Source organism: Megalopta genalis, chromosome 7 (genome assembly GCF_051020955.1).
Source record: "Megalopta genalis isolate 19385.01 chromosome 7, iyMegGena1_principal, whole genome shotgun sequence".
NCBI classification, from domain to species: Eukaryota; Metazoa; Arthropoda; class Insecta; order Hymenoptera; family Halictidae; genus Megalopta; species Megalopta genalis.
The window spans coordinates 3,293,870-3,320,174 of NC_135019.1; the positions used below are offsets into that span (position 1 = coordinate 3,293,870).

The 26,305-nt window shown below is 39.5% G+C and overlaps 1 protein-coding gene across 2 annotated transcripts in view; it reads left to right on the forward strand.

The window, feature by feature from the left end:
- The window catches only part of nolo (ADAMTS-like no long nerve cord), a 628,447-nt gene that overhangs the window by 541,387 nt on the left and 60,755 nt on the right, over positions 1 to 26,305 (forward strand). For both annotated transcript variants that reach the window (XM_076523533.1, XM_076523534.1), the window contains exon 9: positions 17,746 to 17,848. In XM_076523533.1, the coding sequence (XP_076379648.1) occupies positions 17,746 to 17,848 (103 nt within the window). The remainder of the gene's footprint in view (positions 1 to 17,745; positions 17,849 to 26,305) is intronic.

Here is a 26,305-nt window from a genome sequence, read left to right on the forward strand (position 1 = left end):
TTTGTGACGAGTATACTCGTCATCTAAAAATTGTTATTTCTCTGTGACGAGTATACTCGTCGTCTAAAAATTGTTAGTTCTTTGTGGCGAGTATACTCGTCGTTTAAAAATTGTTAGTTCTTTGTGACGAGTATACTCGTCGTCTAAAAATTGTTATTTCTTTGTGACGAGTATACTCGTCGTCTAAAAATTTTTATTTCCTTGTGACGAGTATACTCGTCGAAAACAGCCACATAACTGATTAAAAAGAATATACACTCCTCTCCAAAAGTATTAGGACACTTGCAGAAAATTAAATAAATTTGTGGAACCGATAGGAAATTCTTATAATTTCTTCGATCTACTTCAAGGTTAATTTCACAAGACTGTAACAAGCAGATTATATACACACAGAGTGTTCTGCTTAATATTTTAATATATTTATTGTTATTAATATTATTTAATAATAATATTAATAATAATAATAATAATATTATATATAATAATAATATTAATAATATTTCTGTTGCATAATATTTCATAATACCTAATAATAATATTTAACATTTAAATAATACCTAAATATCTCGAACGATTCGAGGAAATCGTTATGTTGCAAAAATATTTTTTTTACAAGTTTACAAGGTTATCGATGCATTCTTTGCGTATAATCGTACAATTTTTTGTGTCGCGTCGCGTAGCCGATGTAAAAACACGTTCAGATATCTCCGTTACATGACCTGACGTAGCTGCTTCTATTTTTAAACGTATGTAATACAACTGACACATTTCGTATTTTATTGTTATCTTCTCAGTAATTTTTATTGAACAACGCTTGAAATATTTAGAAAAATTGGTAAAATATTCTCAACGTAGTATTCTCAACTTTTATTACATAACCTAACATAATAACATTATATAACATTATACTATATAACATTAATTTAAAATTATAACCTCGACGGTCCAATGTCCGCAAATAATAAAATAATAATTATAAAATAGTATATATATGTAAAAATAATATCAATAATATCAATAATATTACGGCAAGGTTTTGTCATAATTCTTCATCGTAACTCAGTTTACCTAAACTGAATGAAAAACTGCAATTTATATCAAATAAAAAGGCGTTCCAATACTTTTGCAGAAGAGTGTACGTATTCTTTACTAAATTGCGTATTTCACAATGGCATTGTATTTAAACAAAATCCGAAGAGAATCAAACATACGCGGCGCAATTACAGTAACTTTATATAAAAAATATATATAAAAAATTATATTATACAAAAAAAATAATATCAATAATATCAATAATACTAAGGCAAGGTTCTGTCACAATTTTTCGTCGTAACTCAGTTTACCTAAAACGAACGAAAAACTGCAATTTATATCAACTAAAACGGCGTCCCAATACTTTTGCAGGGGAGTGTACGCATTCTTTACTAAATTACGTATTTCACAATATCATTGTATTTAAACGAAATCCGAAGAGGATCAAACGTTACACGGCGCAATTACAGTAACTTTATATAAAAAATTATATTATATAAAAAAAATAATATCAATAATATCAATAATACTAAGGCAAGGTTTTGTCATAATTCCTCGTCGTAACTCAGTTTACCTAAACCGAACGGAAAAACTGCAATTTATATCAACTAAAACGGCGTCCCAATACTTTTGCAGGGGAGTGTACGCATTCTTTACTAAATTACGTATTTCACAATAGCATTGTATTTAAGCGAAATCCGAAGAGGATCAAACGTACACCGCGCAATTACAGTAACTTTATATAAAAAATTATATTATATAAAAAAGATAATATCAATAATATCAATAATACTAAGGCAAGGTTTTGTCATAATTCCTCGTCGTAACTCAGTTTACCAAAACCGAACGGAAAAACTGCAATTTATATCAACTAAAACGGCGTCCCAATACTTTTGCAGGGGAGTGTACGCATTCTTTACTAAATTACGTATTTCACAATAGCATTGTATTTAAACGAAATCCGAAGAGCATCAAACGTACGCTGTAACAATAACCGTAACTTTGCACGCTTTTTTCAAAGAGATTGCAAGCAGCTAACTGGTTGAAACGGCGCAGACTTTCGTCGGCCAGCTAATACGTTGTTCCGGCTCGTTTTCCGCGGCGCGCGGTAAGGAAATTATGAACGTCTCTGTTCCGCGAAATGACGTGCCAGTCGTAAAGTCGAGTCACAGAACCGGAGGGTAGAAAGGGGAAAAGAAGCTCGGATCAGAGCTCTCGGAACAGAGAAAGAGAGAGTATATCGCCGGATCTTCGTTCCCGGGCCGGGCGCGCGCTTCTGAAAAAGTTATTTAACGGAATAATTCCGCGACTTTTACGTTTGCCCGGAATGCGAGTTCACGGCTGCGGAACGACTCCCTGTTTCACTCGATGATGCCTGTTGTACCTTGCCGGTCGAAATTACGACCGACGCGAGGAGGGACCCCAAGACAGTTTATTCGCCGCGCCCACGGAATATGCTTTTGTTCTTGCCTCGCGGCTCGCATAACACAGAAATTCGCGGCAATTTATGACGGACTGGATTCCCCGACCGAAGAAGAGAACAAGCAACAAAAAAACAGAGGAGGAAGAAGAAAGAAAGAAAGAAAGAAAGCGTGTTGCGGAGACGCGACGAGCACGCGGAGGTCGCCTGGTTCAGCAATATTTTATCTTTTTTGGTGCTGGAACCGCGCCGGGGTAACGCCGCGATGCCGCGCGATCTCGTCCCGATGTTTGGCGGGTAACATTTAAATATCGGTGGCCTGCCGCGGAATAAAATGCCGGAATGACGGGCCTCGGTGAAAACTTTATCGATACCTTCTCCGTTCGGCTGTTATATTTTCGTCTCGAACCAATTACTCGCGATGGAGGACGTGTCGAATGTTAACCCTTTGCACTCCGTTGTCCCCTCTCAGGGAACATCGCAATTCTAGCATATCGTTCGAATGTATCTTCCGAGGGGACACCAAAGTTTATTATATTGGAATGCTTTAAAATGCATCATACTGTATAAAACTATAAGAGAAATAAAATGTTCAGTTTTTCTTTTGCAAATATATGTTCCCCTCGATGTCTGCAAATTCATATAAATCGAATATCATTATAACATCTTACTCGATTTCAAAGGTATTCTATAGAATAGTATAAGGTTCATAAACGCACGTTTTTGCGATAAAATAGTGCCGAGTAGAGCTGGTAGGTAACGTCCGGGATGGCGCGGTGTGCAAAGGGTTAAGTTCTTCGGGTCGAGGCTCATTTTCAATTTTTTTCAATTTTTCTTTTTCGATTTTCTACAAGCGTCCTAATACTTTTGAAGAATATATATATATTCTTCAAAAGTATTGGTGGTTAAACAAGAATATATTCTCAATTTTTATTTTCAATTTTTTTCAATTTTTCTTTTTCAATTTTCTACAAGTGTCCTAATACTTTTGAAGAATATATATATAGGAATCTAGGAATATATATAAATATATATATCATATATTTCATTATTATATATATAATATATTTATTATATTACATTACGGTAATATAATATATATATATATATATATATATATATATATATATATATATATATAAACATATATTTCATTATTATTTTTATTATTGCAATAATACATTACAATTATTCGAAATAAATTAAAGAGATTCTATATATAATTAATAATTAAAGATATATATATCATATATTTCATTATTATATATATAATATATTTATTATATTACATTATATAGTAATGTAATAATAGTGAAAATAATTGTAATGTAATATACTATATTAATTGTATGAAACTGTTATACGAGTACATACAAAATGTCTACATATTTCTAACATTATAATAAAAATAACGTCGATCTCGAACAATTCAATTTTCTTATCGTCGATCGCTTCTTGGACTAATTTCGGCATCCGTTTTATCGATTCGTCCTATTTCCGTTATACCATTTGGTTGCATGCGTGTTTCAATACGTTCCACGTGCATGCATATTTCGGGAACATATCGTGCAGAATGAACACGGCATACGTTTTCAATGAAGAGAACGCGATATAAATGGTTAAACCGATCGTAAGAACAACAGTTTTACGCGTTCGTGTGCCTTCGGCGAAACAGCCGAAGATCTTACGACGCTTCGAAACAGATATAAAGATGTACGACGTTTTCGCTGACCGCAGCTTTCTCAGCGAAAAGCGAAGCGGCCGCGTAGCAGGCTATTCTGCTGCAGAATAGCTGACTGGCTTTCGAGAGAGTATCATAAACGCATGGTTTACAGCTTAATGTTCGCGTACGCAGCTCTCTTTGTCGCCAAATCGATCGACAAGCAGCGTCGCTCGGTTCACGAAGATGCCCGACGGAGGACTACGGTAATATTTCTCCCAGAAATGTACGGAGATCGGAAGTGAAACCGGCAGATTTGAGAATACTAAGACGCGATTCCTCGGGCCTCGCGGCTCGTTTTTAGAGAAATTCGGGACAGGAAGGGGATAGAAAGTCGGCGAAAAAGGCAAAAAAGGCAGTGGCCAACCTGCCTCTTTATTATTATTATTAATATATATTATTATTATTATATTATTATTATATTATTATTATATTATTATTATATTATTACTATATTATTACTATATTATTATTATATTATTATTATATTATTATTATATTATTACTATATTATTATTATATTATTACTATATTATTATTATATTATTACTATATTATTACTATATTATTATTATATTATTACTATATTATTATTATATTATTATTATATTATTATTATATTATTACTATATTATTACTATATTATTACTATATTATTACTATATTATTACTATATTATTACTATATTTTATTATATTATTACTATATTATTATTATATTATTACTATATTATTACTATATTATTACTATATTATTATTATATTATTACTATATTATTATTATATTATTATTATATTATTATTATATTATTACTATATTATTACTATATTATTACTATATTATTACTATATTTTATTATATTATTACTATATTATTATTATATTATTACTATATTAATTCTATATTATTATTATGTATTAATATGAATACACGAGGTATTACTGCGGTTTCTCAATGAAGGCAAACTTTAACACAGAAAATAAGACCTTTTACGCCAATGATTATTTTATCTAAAAATAACGCTAAAATAAATACTTTATTATCAATTACCAAAATATAAATGCCTTTCGAATCAGCGTTCACAGCTGCCGTTACAAGTATTTCATAAAACTGAATATTTTCATCTGCTTCCGAGTATCAAAAGTCAACAAATGAATTAAAACTGCGATTGCTGTTTTATTTATAACAGCATAATAAATTATCATTTATATATTAAATGAATATAAAAAAATCACACTATAAAATGTTCGATTTTATTACCATTATAAAATAGCGCAGTATTTGGGGCGTCCGCAGTAATACCCACTCTAATACGCCCTATACGCGTCGTTCGCTTTTAAATTTCGTCAATTGAGCCGTTTATTTCGAAAGTGGCATAAGTCACTTTGTTTGTAAGTCGACATATTTAAGGATTTGCGTTTCAACACGTTTAAAAATATGGATGCTAACTTTCGAGGAGATTTACTTGTATTTGTTATCTCAGGATATTGATATTTTTCTCAGTATAAATAATTCCGTATAAACATTAAAAAATCACCACTTTTCATTACGGTAAAGTGACTTATGCCACTTTCAAAATAAACGGCTCTATTGGCCCGAAAGCTTGCGATTCGCCTGTAAAACATCCAAAAAAAGAGCTTACACAGGCGTAGAACTAGAGCAACGAAATTCACAGCGATCTAAAACTTGGCATTTCCGGGAGAAATTATTGTAATCCGGTGCGAGTTCTCCTCGCGTCGGATCATCGAGCCATTCGCGGACATCGGACCATAATTTCGATCGCGAAGGGGCAGGGGTCCGGTGTAGCATAAACGTCCGGGCGACGTGTTACGTTTCGAACGCGACTGTATATCCAGCAAGAATGCTTCGCGGCCGATATTTCTTCGGTTTTCTTTTCTTTTTTTTTTTATACGAGCTGCGTCGCCGACGTAGTGTCTGCTCGTCCTGCGAACGATTCTCATCGGGGGCGAGCTTTAAAGCTCCGCTTTTTATCCCCCGGGGTGGGAGAGGGGGTTCTCCTTTATCCGGACAAAGAACAGGCTATATCGTTCCGGGAGCTAAGATTGTTTCTGCGAAAAAATATCCTCGGGACATTCCCCCCTCCCCACCCCCTCGCTCCACTATCCACCGCGCCGCTCGCGTTGCTCCGGCCGATCGTTACGTTTTATCGGGAACGGTTGCTCCGCCGTGATCTTTCCCGTTCCGAATCGCGGGAACGCAAAATTTAAACGCTTCTTCGACTTCTTGAATTAGCTTTCTCTCGAGTTTCGTCGCGGTGGTCGCGGGGATCCGGGACGCATTGTGTTCCAGCACCGTGCTGCCACGAACTCGCGGACTCGTTTTACGGTGAAAAAAGAACATTGTTGCGTCCAGAGACAAGGGCCATAAAAAGGTCCCACCATTGGGGAAACCCTCTCAGGCCCCAACAAGGGTCAAGGCAGACACCCCCCTCCAAGGGATGATTCTTGCCTTGACCAATAATAAACAATCTACCTCCATCCACGGGTGCTCTTCCACGACTTTCCAGCGTTGGAAGAGCATTCTTCCACCAGCGCTCGCAGAGAGTACAACACAAAAAATAAAGTTCTCTAAGACTACTAGAGACCCTTCCACGTCATTAATTTGCCGTAGGAAGCGCGAATCGAGCGTACAATTGTTCGGTCGCGCATGTACGTTAGGCGACTAACCGAACGTACGGACAAAACAAACATTTTTTCCATATTTTGTTCCATTCATTTATATATTATATTTAGATATATTATACTTACATATATTATATTTTTTTATATTTACATATATTATATTTTTTTTATATTTACATATATTGTATTTTTTTCCATTTTTGTTCGTTCATATTTTTGTTTTCACAGTAAATCTTGTCTAATTGACGCTCGGATTGTGCACAAAAATGGACAATTTGGGAAGAGGTGATACGATCGTTCGAGCCTCGAGGCTCGTTTTTATAGTCGTCGACAATATTTTCTGGTTCGCCAAATATAAATGTAACCAAGTTGGAATATTTAAGAGAAACGAATTTTGTTGCTGCGTTATGGTCGCAATGATCGTGACAATAAAACGTGTAACTGTAAATAAATAAGTGTGCGGTGTATTTTTTACAGTATATTATTTACAGTGATTTATTGTTGTCCAATTTTTCTCCTCGGAAATGATAAATGTGAAGAACAAATAGCAGAGGAGAATATACATTCTCCTTCAAAAGTATTTGGACAATTACTGAAAATTAAATAAATTTAACATTTAACGTTGGGAAATTCTTATAATTTCTTTAATTTATGCCTTATTTAATTTTATGAAACTGACTTTAATATCGTAGAAGAGAATTATAGTTTCTTTTCGGCAGTACGTCCATCGCGTTTGTAATTATTTTTTGAACCAATTTCGGCATCCGTTTTATTAATTCGTCTGTTATTTCTGTTCCTGTTTGGTTCTATGTACAGTAAATTCTCTCTAATTGACTCTCAGCTTGAAAACAATAATGAACAATTTGGGAAGAAGAGACGCAATTATTCGGCTCGTTTTTATAGTCGTCGATTGTCAACAACGATAAAAACGAGTCACGAGGTTATTATAAAATGCTTTATTTACCCACTGCAAGCTAGAATCGATATACAGGATGTTCCAAAATTATAGTATTTCCGGGAAATGTGGGGTTCCTGAGATCATTCGAAGTAACTTTTTCCTTTACAAAAATGTTCTCCGAGGCCTCGTTAACGAGTTATCAACGAAAAACGCTGACCAATGAGATGCGAGCTCGGCAGCCGAGCCAACGAGCAGTTCATTGGCTTGACCGCCACGCGCCAGCTGATCTCGCCTCTCATTGGTCACTGTTTTTCGTTAATAACTCGTAAACGAAGCCGCGGATTGCATTTTCGCTAAGGAAAAAGTTACTTCAAATGACCTCATGAACCCCTCAGTTCCCGAAAACACAATAATTTTGGGACACCCTGTATACAGTAAATTCTCCCTAACTGACTCTCAGCTTGTACACAAAAATGGACAATTCGGGAAGTGGAGATACGATTATTCGAGCCTCGCGGTTCATTTTTATAGTCGCCGATTGTCAACGATTATAATAAAACCGAGCCTCGAGGCTCGAATAATCGTATCTCCCCTTCCCAAATTCCCCACTTTTGTGCACAATCCGAGCATCAATTAGACAGAACATACTATAGCATCTTACGGAATAATAACCAAATCAACCGACGAAATTACACGAATCAAACATCGCGAACGTTCTCCCAGTCGTTCGAAAATAATAGATTTCTCTAGTGCGGAGTCAAATATGCGCAGATAAGGATAAATCGCGAAGGAAACGTCATTGTAACGAAAAGATAGCGCGGGCGCGCGCGCGCGCAACGAGTTACGCCAGTGTCGCGCGGAGTCGCGTCTAGATTAAATCGGGCCCGCTCGTTCCGGTTCGTTTGCCGACAAACAAAGACCGTTTCCCCGGTATAATTTATGCGAATTCCGTGAAGTACGCGGTCCCCCATTGTCCCCGGATCGACCTTCGGCGTTATTATATGCGCTCGGAGCGCGAGAACTTGGCTACTTCGATGATGCACGTAACCGGGAGCTCGCGGGTGTACGCAGGCGGCGCCAAACAGAATCTCGAGTGGCGCCGGTTACTCGAACTCTCGTTTAACTTTCCGCCAAGAGGCGAGTCACGCGACTGATTCGCGGCGCGTTTTCCTCTCTGCGACCATGGCCGGCGACCGCCGGGGATGCTTCGACTAAAACGGGACGTCTCGAGACGCGAGCACAGGCTCCGGTAATCAACGAGATCGCCGTAGTTACTTGCGAGATACAAGACGATGCACTTAGCCGGCCGGTCATCTTAACCCCTTCCCCTATTTTAACGACCCTGACGCGTGACGGAGATCTCCGGAATGAGCCTGTTAAGTATGAATACAGGGTGTCCCATAATTATGTTCGCACTGGGAACGGGGTGATTCCTGAGGTCATTTCAAGCAACTTTTTCCTTTGCGAAAATGCAATCCGCGGCTTCGTTTACGAGTTATTAACGGAAAACAGTGACCAATGGGGGGTCGCGTACGGCTGACGCTCCGCCCTCGCGACCACTGCCGCCGCGTCAGACGGCCGACGCGACGCGGCATTGGCCGCGAGGGCGGAGCGCCGGCTACGTTCGCTCGCCGATTGGTCGCAGTTTTTCGTTAATAACTCGTAAACGAAGCCGCGGATTAAATTTTCGCTGAGGACAAAGTTACTTCAATTGACCTCAGGAACCTCCTATTTCCGGATTACGAGACATTTTTGGGACACTCTATATTATTCCGTTCTTTTAAACAGGTATATAATTCTTGTTCACTTGTTATCAATATTTAAGCATGCAAATGAATGCAGGCACACGATAAATATAAATCGTCTCTTTTCTCTTAGAAATTGTTACAATCGAAGAACTTCTAATCATTGTAACTATGGAGAAAATGGTACGGCAAGGGGTTAAATTGCTTCCATAACGAGATATTGACTATTGAGTGGGATTTTTTGTGGCGCGAGTCGCATTTTCGAAAATTTCAATTTACCTGTTGAGGATATATTTTAGTATAAATTGTGATTTTATAAATTCGTTTAACTTTCTTTATGATTTTCTTTCTGCGAAGAAACTGTAACACATTTTGCAGCCACATTCACAAGATTCATTTGTTTAAAAAAGATTGAAATTTCTGGCATTGGCTGCTTCGAAACATAGTCGAACGTCAAAAATATCGTCCCACGATGACCACGATCGCAGCCATTTCGTTCGCCTGAAACGAAGAAGATTCTTAATTTAAATAAATAAAGACTCCTAATTTGTACAAATTTGGCCACGGCAGGTGTGTATTGGAATAAAAGGAAATGGTTAATAATTAAAACAAACGGCGACATTTTCAGACATTTTTAATCGATTTTCCGATATCGATTTTCCAACAATATGATCGCTTTTTTAAATAACACTCGAACATTATTCTTCGACGATAAACGTCGAGCAAAATAGCAAGCAACTAACTAATTCACTATTGTCTTCAATATAAACATCGTTCGAGCCGGAGCGAGACGTATGCGGAGAAATGTGTTGTTCTGCGGAGAAATTTTATTTGCAAACGAAAGCCGTTTTTAACGCAGCTCGGACGATATCCAGACTGAAATTAAAATAAATAAAATTTAAATTTAAATTAAAATAAATTAAATATACACATCGATGTATCGATACTTATACTTTCAGAACTCGCATCGTTTTAATTCGATTACTGTCCGGCCGTCGTTCCAACGTAGTCTAAAATCGGCCAGCTGCATAATTTCGACAGGACGGAATTTATATTCGGCATCGTTAAAACCAATATTCGGACGATTAATCAGAGAATTGACGGCGCGACCAGGATTTTGTCTGAAATATGTCGCTCGAGTGGCTGCTGGCAATACGGACAGCTTCGTGTCTTTGAAGCGGGAGACATTAGCCCTTGCATGATTTAGTAGAAGATGGATCGGGGGACTAATCGCTGGGTTTGTTGGACAGGTGTTTAGCCGGGACCATCACGTGCAAGTAATTGAAACGATCACCCGGAATACAGTGACATGCAAGTTGATCTATGCAGTGGCAGCTGCTTGTTCCGCGACGCTGTAATTCTGTCGCTGTATCGCACAGTTCGTCGCCTTTTTGCAATTATCTATTCTCACCGCGGATATACAGTAAATTCTCTCTAATCGACGCTCTTGAATTGTGTACAAAAATGAACAATTTTGGAAAGGTACGATTATTCGAGGCTCGCGGCTCGTTTTTTATAGTCGTCGACAATCGGCGATTGCAAAAACGAGCCGGGAGGCTCGAATGCACTTATGCATTCTCACCGCGGATATATAGAAAATTTTCTCTAATTAACGCTCTCAAATTGTAAGCAAAAATGAACAATTTTGGAAAGGTACGATTATTCGAGGCTCGCGGCTCGTTTTTTATAGTCGTCGACAATCGGCGATTGTACAAACAAGCCGCGAGACTCGAATGCACTTATGCATTCTCACCGCGGATATATAGAAAATTCTCTCTAATTGACGCTCCCAAATTGTGCAGAAAAAGGAACAATTTGAAAAGAGAAGGTACGATTATTCGAGGCTCGCGGCTCGTTTTTTATAGCTATCGACAATCGGCGACTGTAAAAACGAGCCGCGAGGCTCGAATAATCGTGTCCACTCTACTTCAAATTGTCCATTTCTGTTTACATGTTCCGTGACAATTGGAGAGAATTTACTGTATTGATGCACGTGACACACGTATTATTTATATAGACAAAATAAAGTATAAAATACGAAAGAAAATAAAAATTATTCGCAAAATGAAGTACAAAATGGACACTTTCGAGAGAGAGAGTATCAATCTAAATGGCATAGTAGTAACATAAACAATATATACAGATAAAATAAACTATAAATATGTATAAGTATATAAATAAAAAAATATATAAATATTTCTGTAAAAAAGATATAAATATTTCTGTAAAAAATATATAAATATTTCTATAAAAAATATATAAATATTTCTGTAAAAAAGATATAAATATTTCTGTAAAAAATATATAAATATTTCCGTAGAAAATAAATAAATACTTCTGTAAAAAAGATATAAATACTTCTGTAAAAAGATATAAATGCATAAATAAATATTTCTGTAGAAAATATATAAATATTTCTATAAAATAGATATAAATGCATAAATAAATGAAGCACGATCGCGGTAACTATAACATATTAGACGCTGTCACGTCCAAAGAAGAGAAACGTATCTCCGAGCCCTCCGAGGCTACTTTCGTCGATATCCGACAGGTGTTTTGTCAGGGTAAGCCTAATTCCCCGTCTCCGTTAATCCGAAATCTGCCGGCGGTTCATCGGACGTTTACCATTAATTACAAGAATAATGTAACCGACGTTGACGCGTTACGGTGTCCGCTTTGTGATCGGCCGTAGCGGCCGTTTAACCGTCGATCGATCCAGCGAGCCATCCAGGATCGCAAGATTAACCGTCAAATCTGCCGGAAGGCGGATAATAGAATTTAATTGGGGGTGTATCCCTAGCGCGCGACATGGAATAATGGCCGCTGAAGTATTTAGTGGCTTAATACACAGTTGCGGGTAGGCGGCGGTTTAGGAATCCCGTCCCTCTTGGGGAGGTGGGGAGGGGGGAGGGGGGAGGGAGGGCGAACGGCTGAAACGTCGACCACTTCCACGGCCCGGCTGAACCAAATTAAACTAAATTCTCGGCCGTGGCAATTAGCACCAATTTAACGTTGACGAGGCCCACTCCACCGGTGATTTATTAACGGCGCCCCGAGCCCCGTGAACGCCGCACGAATCGGCTCAACCCGCGACGCGGCGCGGCGCGTCTAGATTTTTAAGCCTGCTGCTGCCGCCGTCGCCCAACGCCGATCGATCCGGGTGATGGGGGGGCCCTTCGGTTTTGCAACCCGAGTATACGTAATTAACGAACCATCGACTGTTCAATTATTCATAATCCAATTACCGCCCATTGTCGCGGAGTAATCTTATTTCTATCGGCGGTTTGCTCTTGGCCAACCTTTTCCCAATTCCCTTCGCTGTTTCGCTGCGACTTCTCGTTAGAGCCCGCGTCAACGAACGAAATTATTAGACATCCCCCCTCCCTCCATTCTGAAATTGACGGAATAAGAGGTCAATGTTGCTGTTACGTGAAACAGAATTCTATAGGAGATAGCAGCATTTATCAGCGGTAATATGTAACGACGTTCTTCTCTTTTTTATGTTCGTTCAAGATTTGATTTGATTTAATATTTACAGATAGATTCGTTTTATAAAGAACGCGCTTAATGTTTGTGATAAGTGATAAATAATTAATGTTGTTAGAGCGCAAGATAACGAAAGGTTTGTACATTGTAGCGTTAAATACTTTGAATCGGTTCGTTCAATCGCATTAAGGGGAACGCTATTTTTGTCAATTCAGAGGCCACGTGACATTATTCGAAGACAATTCGGAGGCCACGTGTCACGATTCGAGGGCAATTCAATTCCACGTGCCACTATTCGATGACAATTCGGAGGCCACATGCCACGATTCGACGGTCACATACCTAATTTCTAATTAAAGTAATTTCTTCCTAATTCGCGCTCAGATCGCGCACAAAAATGAACAATTTGGGAAGATGAGATACGATTATTTCTAATTTTTTACCTTGATTCGAAGACAAATCGAAGGCCACGTGCCACAATTCGAAGGCAGTTTGGAGGCCACGTGCCACTATTCGAAGACAATTCAGAGGCCATGTGCCACTATTCGAAGACAATTTGGAGACCACGTGCCATTATTCGAAGGCAATTCGGAGGCCACGTGACACGATTCGAAAGTAATTCGAAGGTAATTCGAAGACAATTCAAAGGCAATTCGAAGGCAATTCGACAGCAATTCGGAGGCCACGTGCCACTATTCGAAGGCAATTCGGAGGCCACATGCCACGATTCGACGGTCACGTACCTACTACAGTAATTTCTCCCTAATTCGCGCTCAGATCGCGCACAAAAATAGACAATTTAGGAAGTGGAGATACGATTATTCGAGCCTCGCGTCCCGTTTTCATAGTTGTCGACAGTCGGTAACTATAAAAACGAGCCGCAAGGCTCGAATAATCGTGCGCAATCTGAGCGCGAATTAGGGAGAAATCACTGTACCTACCACGTACCTTATGGCACCACGGTTTTTCTTACCCGACTCACCTCCAAACAGACCATTTTGTGTCGTCTTCCGGGAATTCGTGTCGCGTGTCGCATCACACGCTCGACCGACTCCGACGACCCTTAGCATCGACGTAGCAATAAATTACACAGGCGCAGGACTAGCACAGGGAAGTTCGCAGCGACCCAAAATTCGGCATTTCCGGGAGTAATTACTGAAACTCCATTCGTTATTTATCGTTCGTCGTTTCTTATTCGCATCTGACCCTGGACAAGCGCGGTCAACGGCAAGCTTACAACCAGGGGGTGGCACAGTAATTGGCACACTTACCTTGGTACGTTGTCGCTCGAATACCGCGTCGTTGTAAAACGACATGGACACTATTCGTTGGACGATATTCGCTATCCAGTTCTGGACAATTTTACCCGTTGTTTCGTTCTTATTCTGCTCTTTTTGACGCGTTTCATACGGTTATCTTTCGTTTCGATTAGATCGTGAAACGCCGACGTAGCGATAAATTACATAGGCGTAGGACTAGTACAAGGAAGTCCTTGTGGTTTTATTGTTCCGCATTCGTATGACACGTGATCTACCACGGGGCTCTAGTTTCGGCAAAAGTTGCAATATGGTTATATAGTTTTTTTTTAATTAGCTATTCCTCTCTGTTAACATGATATGACCTGACCATGATCTATTCATAGAGTTTTGCGGGACTGGTTGGTGCAACATCGACGTAGCGATAAATTACATAGACGTAGAAGAAGTTCACAGGGAAGTTCACAGCAATCCGAAATTTGTCATTTCCGGGAGAAATTGCTGCACCTAAATATGAGACTATTTTATAGAACACCGTCGATTCGAAGAATGAATCGCACGGGATCCAGCGACGATGCCTCTTCGCGTTTCGCGTGTCCCACTTTTCAAAAGCGTAACGATCCATCCTAATTATCCGCGTAGACAAATGATCGTCAGGAACAACGGGACCGGTTCATCGAATGGAACGTGTTCGTCGAGCCTCCGCGTTCCTGCCATTATGACGGTTTCCATGACGATAGAGGATCGAGGAGAATGATCGGGCTCGATCGATGAACACGCGGGGACACCTGCGCGTTTGCACGTGTGTTGTTGTGCACTTGCAGAAAGAGGGGCAGAAAGTTGCCAAGCTGGCTGCGCGACACGATCGATGGGATCCGTCTGGGTGACTCGGGAACACTTTCGCCCGGCGAACACGCGATGTACCGGAAATTGAAAAAGTCCACGTCGATTAGTCCAATTGGACCGAAGACTATTTATTTTTTTCTTTCACTGTTCCCGTTCCCCGCGTCGACCCCGTGACCGATAGAAACTCCTCGATTAGGCGAAACGGCGCGCCGGGAATTTGAAACCGCCGAAAATCGTCGCGCGGCTCTGCCTGGAAAATTGCGCGGATTTCGCGTATATCAAAATTCATGAAGCTTTTTAAGCACCGCCATCCGGCGAAAGCTATTCGAGCAGCTTTTAGAACGCAATCATTTTTTTAAAAGTTGAACCATTCGGTTTCGACGTTTTTGGAATTTTTTTTTCGAGCATTCTGCAATTTCTTCGAAACGTTAGAGGGATTGGTTTACCGTGGAACGACTGAAATATCTTTTTTTTTAATTTTGATATTATTCGGAGCAACAAGAAAAAATTAAAAAAGAATAAAGACTCGAGCTTCCAATCGGAATAAAAAAGAATCGTGCGTGTTCGCTTTGTGCAGCGGAACTCGTGAAAGCTGGAATTCCATGAATATAATATAAATATAATATAATAATATAATATCCCACGAAAAGTACGTCTCTGTTCTCATTAAAATTTGAATCCTCAATTTTCGTTAATGTCTTAGACTTTAGAATTTCCGCTGAAATTGTAGAATACAACGATAACTGGAAGCATCCGCTGAAACACAATAATATGAAAACCGATTCGGTGACTTGTGAAAAGAGGATTGAATTTGGAATAATGTTTCGAAAATATTGAGCCGGTCGTACGATTCGAGTTTCCAGCAAAAACTGCCGGTGCTCCGGGAATATTAAAAATCAGCACGGTGACCGATTACGACGTCTAGGGAGTTTGCACCCTTTCTTCCAGCTCCGGCGATGAAAGCGTTCATCTTTTTTTTTCCTCCCCCACCCGGTAAAAGACATGCAAATATTAGGATTACCGTAGGCATATATGAATTTTAAACGTTCTCGGCGACCTCTTGGACCTCCTACCTTCCACCGAGGTCGTTAAGTTAATAACTTTTTATCGAATCACGTGATTTCATGTCCGAAGAATCCGCAAGAGATTTCGCGCGGCATGTGTATATTAAGCTCGCGGAAACCGGCTGAAACTGTGTTTCTTTTCACGGCGAATTAGCGTATCGTGTAAATTTTCCAGAATCAAGAACGAGGTATTGTTGCGAAGCTGTTGCGGTTTTGGAAATTATTCTGCTTTAATTCGCGCCTCGATGTTTTCGTTCACGGTTGTCGTGCGAATAATGTTTAAACAATAGCTCACGCGCGAGATTCTGCAGAAGTTCGTGCACAAATTTATATGAGAATTTATGCAGAAATTTATGCATCAGTGCGTGCGCTATTTTATGCAAAAGTTTGTGCACTATTCGATGCAAATATTTGTGCAGAAATTTGTGCAAGAGTTTGTGCAGAAATTTGTGTAAAAGTTTGTGCACTATTTGACACAAATATTTGTGCTGAAATTTGTGTAAAAGTTCGTGCACTATTTGATGCAAAAGTTTGTGCAGAAATTTGTGTAAAGGTTTTGTACTATTTGATGCAAATATTTGTGCAGAAATTTGTGTCAAAGTTTGTGCACTATTTGATGCAAAAGTTTGTGCAAAAATTTGTGTCAAAGTTAGTGCACTATTTGACACAAAAATTTGTGCAGAAATTTGTGTACAAGTTTGTGCACTATTTGACGCAAAAGTTAGTGCAGAAATTTGTGTCAAAGTTTGTGCACTATTTGACGCAAATATTTCTGCAGAAATTTGTGTAAAAGTTCGTGCACTATTTGATGCAAAAATTTGTGCAGAAATTTGTGTCAAAGTTTGCGCACTATTTGACGCAAAAGTTAGTGCAGAAATTTGTGTAAAAGTTAGTGCACTATTTGACGCAAATATTTCTGCAGAAATTTGTGCAAAAGTTTGTGCAGAAATTTGTGTAAAAGTTTTGCACTATTTGATGCAAATATTTGTGCAGAAATTTGTGTCAAAGTTTGCGCACTATTTGACGCAAAAGTTAGTGCAGAAATTTGTGTAAAAGTTAGTGCACTATTTGACGCAAATATTTCTGCAGAAATTTGTGTAAAAGTTCGTGCACTATTTGACACAAAAATTTGTGTCAAAGTTAGTGCACTATTTGATGCAAAAATTTCTGCAGAAATTTGTGTAAAAGTTTGTGCACTACTTGACGCAAATATTTCTGCAGAAATTTGTGTAAAAGTTCGTGCACTACATGATGCTAATATTTGTGCAGAAATTTATGTATAAGCTTGTGCACAATAATGCAAAAATTTCTGCCGACATTTGGACAATTTGTTCGTTCACAATTACATTTGGACATTCTGGACAAAAGATGACGGACAATTTCCTGGAAGAACGAAATGATTTCAAAAAAGAAACAGTCGGAGTAAAATGTATACGTAACACAGAGCGTAATACATAAGACATTATTATAGACGATTTCACCGTTCCCACCCCCTCGCCGGCAATCGCCGTTATTTCTGCAGCTTATGAAAGCCGAGGCACACGCCGTCGTCATTACGTAACATGATGGCGGGCTGCCACCAAACGAAAACGCTGTTATCGCGCAGCGTCTCCATTGATTCTTTTTACCTTTCCAGATGGGTAGCCGGCGAATGGAGTATATGCAGCGCAAGCTGCGGGGGAGGATCCCGGACCAGAGCCATTTTCTGCACGGAGGAGAACGGCAATGAGACTACAAAGGTAAATAAGGGGCGGAATGGAGATAATTTAAATACGCGAAATCCCTTTATATTAAATTCCGGGATTTCGGCTCTCGGATACGCGACCCGGTTCCGTTCCGTCCCGTTTCGTTCCGTTTCGTTTCGTTCTGCACCATGGAAAACATCGCGTTCTCCTCGGCCTCGTGGCCGCGGCATGGGTAGAAACGAGGAATATCCTCTTATAAATCGCGTCCGAGTCTTATTCTATCGTCCCATAAGAAGATTCGACGCGATTCCCCCGGTAGCTTACTTTTTTACTCGTCGCGGTTCTTCGTGATTTATCGACGCGAATCGAACCGAAGCCACGATCCAGGAGGACCGCTGTAACGGAAATGTAACACGTTGACTATCTGGTATAGCCGATTTTCGAGTGGACAGAAAATCGTCTCTCTTCTTTCGCTTCGTTCAACGCGCGCTCCTATTGGATCCTATTGATGGATCTTCGAAATACAGTTAATGTTTCTCTAAATTGACGCTTAGATTGTCCACGAAAATGGACAATTTTGGGGTGGGGTGATACGATTATTCGTGCCTTGAAGCTCATTTTTATAGTTGTTGAGAATCGGTAACTATAGAAAACGAGCCGCAAGGCTCCAACAATCGTATCTCCTCTTCCAACATTGTCAAGGTTATGTCAAGGTTACAATAACAAATCAGAATAAATGTCTTATTGTTACTTTTATAAATTAATATAAAACATCTGTGTTTTTTTGTGCTGCGTAAATCGAGTGTTAAGCGAACGGGAATCGAATTTTAAAATTATTATTATTATTATTATTATTACTATTGTTATAGTACTATTATTATTATTACTATTATTATAGTATTATTATTATTATTACTATTATTGTAGTATTATTGTTATTATTACTATTATTATAGTATTATTATTATTATTACTATTATTATAGTATTATTATTATTATTATTATTATTATGTTATTTTTTATTATCGGTGAATGTTAGCAACTGGACAAATTGAATGCAGCGGTCAAGGAAAAGCGACCAGAATTGGTCAATCGTAAAGGTGTCATTTTCCAACAGGACAATGCTAGGCCGCACACGTCTTTGTCCACTCGGCAAAAATTGATGGATATTGCTTGGGAATTGATGTTACACCCACCATGTAGCCCTGATCTCGCGCCATCGGATTACCACTTATTTCGATCCCTGGACAACTCCCTTCGTGGTAAAACTTTTAACGACGATGACGCTGTAAAATCTCACTTAACTCAGTTTTTGGCCGAAAAGGATCAGACTTTCTACGAGCGTGGGATTTTCAAGTTGTCAGAGAGATGGCGAAAGGTCATCGAACAAAATGGAAAATACATTACAGATTAAACTTCGTTCCAAGTAAAAAAAAATTGTTTATTACATTGAACAAATCGGCAATTACTTAGTTGCCAACCCAATACATTCTGCGTTATCGCGGATGCGATATATTTCGCCGGTTTCGATACGGACTTTTACGGTTCATAATCGCGCGCCTCCGCAGGCCGCGCGAGCATAAATCCCGTCGGGCTCGCCGGCGGAGTTATTCGCGGGCATAAATAGGTTAATAATTTGCTTCATCTTTGAAGATTCACGAGGTGCTCAGCTCTTGTAGAACCGGCGAGGAGATACGCGTCCAGCCAGCCATCCATCCGTCCATCCGTCCGACCATCCATCCATCCATCCAGCCATTCGGTGTCTACGACAGCCCCGCAAAATCCCCACGAACCCTAACCCAGTTCGGTTCGTTTAAACTGGAAGGGCCGCCCGCGGTTCTGTGTCAACCACCGTAAAATCCTCTCATCCGAGACTCGGCGAGCGCCTGGAACACGCGCGCACGTATCCGGAAGTACAGGGCGCCTCAAATCGACGGCTGTCCACCTGAAACACGAATTTCTAGCATTTTTATATTTTTATAAACATATGGGTCGGGCGTACTTGCTTTCAGATCCGAAGGAACGAAATCCGTCCGCGCGAGCTCCGTTTATCGGAACTTGGTATACAGTAATGTCTCTCTAATTGACGCTCAGATTGTCCACAAAAGTGGACAATTTTGGAAGAGGAGATACGATTATTCAATCCTTGCGATTTATTTGTATAGTCACGAATTGTCAATCTGAGCGCTCAATTATCAATTGACGCTCAGATTGTGCACAAAAATGGACGATTTGGGAAGAGGGGATACGATAGTTGTTGATAACTATAAAAATGAACCATAAAAACGAGCCGCAAGCTGAGCGTCAATTAGAGAGACATTACTGTACTTTGTAACAGTTACGAGAACATTTCGGTTCTTCAAGAACCTAAGTGGAAAAAATGTACACAGTATTTAAACAAAAGCGTGTCTACTTGGCGCGAAATATATAATATGATTATTACGATTGTCGTTACGATCATTATTAGTATGATATTAACATCTTTATCGAGGCCTAATTCGAGCGGATCAATGTTCTCTTTCTCGAAGGAAATTATCGTAGGCCAAGGAAACAATAGAAAAACTTCAAGGGATACCTCGAGCGTACATTATTTATAATTTCTTTCCGGTTAATTATTTTTTAAAAGGCGAAGTTAATTTTCTATTTAACTCGTAAAACATATATTTCATCGACCGAACACATGTGACAAAGAAATAAAATTTATCCTTGTTTTTATTTCGATCGTTCACCGTCGACCGACCGTTCGTTTTTTTTACTTTTTCTTTTCAAGAAAGAGAAATATCTCGATTCAAAGAAAGCGAGTAAACGGATAGTAAAAAAAACAAGACGCGCGGTGTATTATGCTTCGAAATGTTCGACGGGAGCACGAGCTGACACGAAACGGCAAGTTGTTAACTAGCGGAGGGAATTTAATTAATCCGGTTAATGTGGAGCAAGAAACGATTCGATAATTGGACGTACGAATCAATTTCGCGATATTTGAAACGGATTTTAATCGCGATATCTGTTCGGCTCCGTTTGAAAAGTTCCGGCGAGCGTGAAGAACTTCCCAAATATTAAAAGGTTTCATATAACCGAACTACTTCACCGAAATCGATGCGTTGACGTGAAGGATAGCGGGAAGTCCGATGGTTAATTAGCCCGTTTGAATGCTGGCAACTAATTAGTCGATTAAAGCGCGGAGCAATAGGTCCGGAGAAAATTTAATACGCTCGGAAACGAAGTCGCCGCTCGCAAAACGCCGTCGCACGGTTCAAAAGCGTGTCCGGCCGAATTAGGCCACGATAAAGATGATAATATCATACTGATAATAATCGTAATGATAATCGTAATAATCATATTATATACTTCGCTCTAAATAGACACACTTTTGTTTAAATATTGTGTACATTTTTTCACTTAGAGAGTTGAAAACAGTTACGATGTCGGTTACGGTTCTTGAAACAGTTATGAAGAACCGAAATGTTCTCGTAACTGTTACAAAGTACAGTCTCTCTAATTGACGCTGAAATTGTCCACAAAAATCAGCAATTTGGGAAGAGGGGCTGCGATTATGCGAGCCTTGCGGCTCGTTTTTACAGTTCATTTTTATAGTTATCAACAGCTATCGTATCCCATCTTCCCAAATTGTCCATTTTTGTGCACAATCTGAGCGTCAATTAGGGAGGCATTACTGTACAGTAAATTCCCCCTAATTGACGCACAGCTTGAAAGCAAAAATGGACAATTTGGAAACAGGGGATTCGATTATGCGAGCCTCGCGGCTCGTTTTTATAGTTCATTTTTATAGTTATCAACAGCTATCGTATCCCCTCTTCCCAAATTGTCCATTTTTGTGCACAATCTGAGAGTCAATTAGGGAGACATTACTGTACAGAAAATTCTCCCTAATTGACGCTCAGCAAGGAAGCAAAAATGGACAATTTGGAAACAGGGGATTCGATTATGCGAGCCTCGCGGCTAGTTTCTATAATTGTTAACAATCAATGACTATAAAAGGCTCGAATCATCATGTCTCCTTTTCTCAAATTGTCGATTTTTGTTAAAGTATAAAAGTATAAAGTAAGTATAAAAGTAAGGGAAGAGGGGCTGCGATTATGCAAGCCTTGCGGCTCGTTTTTACAGTTCATTTTTATAGTTATCAACAGCTATCGTATCCCCTCTTCCCAAATTGTCCATTTTTGTGCACAATCTGGGAGTCAATTAGGGAGACATTACTGTACAGTAAATTCTCCCTAATTGACGATCAGCTTGGAAGCAAAAATGGACAATTTGGAAACACGGGATGCGATTATGCGAGTCTCGCGGCTCGTTTTTATAGTTGTTGACAATCGGTGACTATAAAAGGCTCGAATAATCGTGTCTCCTCTTCCCAAATTGTCGATTTTTGTGCACAATCCGAGCAGCGCCATTTAGGAAAAATTTACTGTACTTTTCCATTCCCGTTCGCTTAACACTCGATTTACGCAGCACAAAAAAAACAGATGTTTTACATTAATTTATAAAAGTAACAATAAGACATTTACTCTGATTTTCAACTTATTCTGATTTGTTATTGTAACCTTTACAAAACCTTGACAATTTGGGAAGAGGAGATACGATTATTCGAGCCTTGCGGTTCGTTTCTAAAGTTGTTAACAATCAATAACTATAAAAGGCTCGAATAATCGTGTCTCCTCTTCCCAAATTGTCCATTTGTGTGCACAATCTGAGCGCCAATTATGGCGAAAATTTACTATACTTTTCGACTTCCGTTCGCTTAACACTAAATTTACGGAGCACAAAAACGCAGCTGTTGTATATTAGTTTATAAAAGTAACAATAAGACATTTATTCTTATTTTCAACTTATTCTGATTTGTTATTGTAACATTTGCCGCGAGTAGCATATAAATCGAATAAATAACTTATAAATGCATCCTTACGATACGAACGATCGCAAATTAAAAAATCAGTGACCCGCCATTTTGACGGGTTCCGTAAATCTAGTGTTAAAGAATTCACGCGTTTCCAGGGGTGTCCCCTATTTCTGAGGTGCCCTGTACGTACGGTTAGACGCACGGTGCGCCGCCGAGGATTTTCAAACCTTCCCCCGACATCTAACCCCGCCGGTCTACCGACGAAAAACGGCTAGACGGCACTCCGGGTCGGTACTAGAGGGTGTAATACGTGTAGTAATGTCTCGTCGACCGTGCGATTATTCAGCGATTACGCAGTAAATTACGTTTGCTGTGAACTGCGGGGAGCGCGATAACCGTTGAAGTTTGATCTTGAACTCAAAAACAGCTGATCGTGAAAGCATCCATCCAGGTACATCGCCAGGCCGCAATTTATTTCCTATTAACCGTTAAGTGTACCGAACGTTTTAAACTCGATTAGTCCATTAAACTCCGTAACGGCGCACTGTTTACTTGCGAGGAACGTCGGCCAAAGTCAGCTCTGGTTCAGTTCGATTTAATCGGTTCGTTCGATAGAAATCGCGGTGAACGATGAAATAGTGGTATTTTATATTATACAAGGTATCGCAAAAATGTCTCGCAATTCGGAAACGAGAGGTTTCCCGAGATCATTTGAAGGAACTTTTTCCTTAACGAAAATGCGATCCGCCGCTTCGTTTACGAGTTATTAATGAAAAACACTGACCAATGAGAGGTCGCGTACGACTGACGCCCCGCCCTCGTGACCACCGCCGCTGCGTCAGGCGGCCGACGCGTCGCGGCATTGGCCGCGAGGGCGGAGCGCCGACCGCGCTCGCTCTCCGATTGGTCAGCGTTTTTCGTTAATAACTCGTGAACGAAGCTGCGGATCGCATTTTCGCTGAGGAAAAAGTTACTTCAAATGACCTCAGGAATCTCCCACTTCTGGATCGCGAGACATTTTGGGACACCCTGTATTTAGATAGCGACATTTGGACACTTTCAAAATATTGGAACGATTCTTGTAGCAATCGATAGTCTGCGTCTATTTGATGAACCCTGTTGCTTCGGTTGATATATATGTATATATATATTATATACATATATTAGTGCAATAAAAAAGCATTAATACAATATATCGTATATTTCAAAACGATCTAAATGATTTTCATTTTGTATTATTGTTGTATGTCTCCGCTGACTTTGGAATAATTTAGCTGAAAATATCGTAACACGCCGTGAAATAACTGGCATTACGTACACAAAAGTTGAAAGTTCAATTAAAAAGAAAAAAAGATATCGCGCGCTGCATTGCAACAGATTTGAAATCGTCGTAAATAATATTTTCGGTATTTCGAACCTGGGAATCGCCACATTTTTCTGCAGTATCTCGAAGCGGTTCATTTAACGCGCGTAAATTTCCCGCCGGACCATTGATATTTGCCAAAGTTGTAAAATTTTATTACCGCGCATGATTCGACCGCGAGATATGCGGCGGACCGTGTGCCGATACAACTTACAATTTTATTACGCTTGAACCATCCCTGGAACTATCAATTGAAAAATATGTATCCGAATGGGCAGTTGATATCAGGATTTCGACAAACGCAGACTGTAATTCCGACGAAGCTCCATTTTTTCTACGAAGCAGATTCAATTCGATTTGAGGGGGAAAAAAAGGTTGTCGGTTATCTTCGAGCCGCATTATCGCAAAATTGTGCGGCAGCGAAAAATGAAAACGCCGCGAACGATTCGCGTTAACCTTTTGAGCTCTGAATACTCCTGGCCGAACCGGTTCGTAGGGACGGAGCGCGGCTATCGCTGACCATCGTTGGGGGCGGAATACTTTTTTGCCACACCGAAGTGACTATTCAAGGCGTAAACAGTAATAAATTATAGTGATTCTTTCGCAGAAGGTTAAATAATTAATCTTCTGATTCAATGTCCGATGATAGTGATTCACTATATTCTATCTCGCTGTCGTCCCTTGTGAAATATTCCTCAAGATTTGACATTTTGTAGGGTGTCACGAATAAAAAAAAAAAATCGAACAAGTTATATTCGGCACTATCGTTGTTGATGCGAGCGAGACCGTGAGGTTCTTACATTCGCAAGACGATACTGCTGACCGAGTCGTTTTGAGTGCTTTGAGTCGCGAAAAGGTGACAGTGCGGGTAATTATTTTGAAATCTAATTGGTTAGAGAGTGGGACATATAAAATGGGATTTCCGTTTCGGAAATTCCCGGGGATTTTTATGACCCTAATATTGCCCAACCGCTACCTAAGGAAGGCAAATTACTAACGAGTGCCCCTGTATTAATTTTACACGAAAATGACTGCATATCGATTGAAAAAATCGACAAACGCATATATGCGCCCTTTGTCCAGGCCGATGACTTAGAGGAAACACATAAATGCGGCCTTAGGCTACACGGATGACTTTCGTCAAACGCATATATGCGTCCATAGGGCTCTAAGGGTTAATCAATTTGAAATTAACATACCATTAAAATATAACGAAGACAAAAGTACTCGTATGACTTTTAGAAGAAAAATACGTCTAAACAATCGTGCATCTCATCTCGACAAATAAAAAGAAAGCTGAGACACGTTCGCGACGTTGATAAAATACAAATTTCATTTGGAATATTTAGCATCGGTAAAAATGATTTATTTAATTATTGCACAAATTGATAGTTATATAAGTCGCTGTGAGGAACGATGAGGATTTCACTTCGATCATTTCACAGAATTGTATTTTTCCGTTTTTGAAAAATCGCATCTGGCCACCGGGCGGAGTTTTCGAAATTTACAGGTTTAGATACGAAAAGATGCGTTTCGACAGGATCTTTTCGACACACGCCTCGCTCGTGCACGCAAATTCTATTAAAACATCCAATCCCGCGATAGAGAGCGCTAGATTCGACGGACTTATCCGAAATACCGAGTTCAGTTTTAGAAGTTTCAATCCAGCTTAACCGTCCTGTTACTGGATGAGAGATTGCTGCGAATGTGCTGGCTCTTAATTCTTAAAACGTTTCGTTGACGAGCTCTTCGAATGTAATTTAGTAGATGCACGTAGAGCGACTTATATCCGTCGTACTAACGGAGTTATGATTTTCTAAAAGAATATGCGACCTACAATTTTTATCTCTTGCAACCGAGGATTAAAAGAATTCCAAAAGTAACTGTTTCTAACTATTGTAAACGGTGTCCCGAAAAGGTTCCTTAGGTCATTTAAAGTAACTTTTTCCTTAGCGAAAATGCAATCCGCGGCTTCGTTTACGAGTTATTAACGAAAAACGTGGACCAATCGGAGAGCGAGTCTAGCCGGCGCTTCGCTTTTGCGGCCAATGACGCGACGCGTGAGCCGTCTAGCGCGGTGGCAGTGGTCGCGAGGGCGGAGCGTCAGCCGTACGCGATCTCTCATTGGTCAGCGTTTTTCGTTAATAACTCGCAAACGAAGCCGCGGATCGCAGTTTCGCTAAGGAAAAAGTTGCTTCAAATGACCACAGGAATCCCAATTAGGGAGAATTAACAGTGATGAGGAACATTTCGGTTTTTCATAACTGTTTCAAGAACTGAAACCGATAT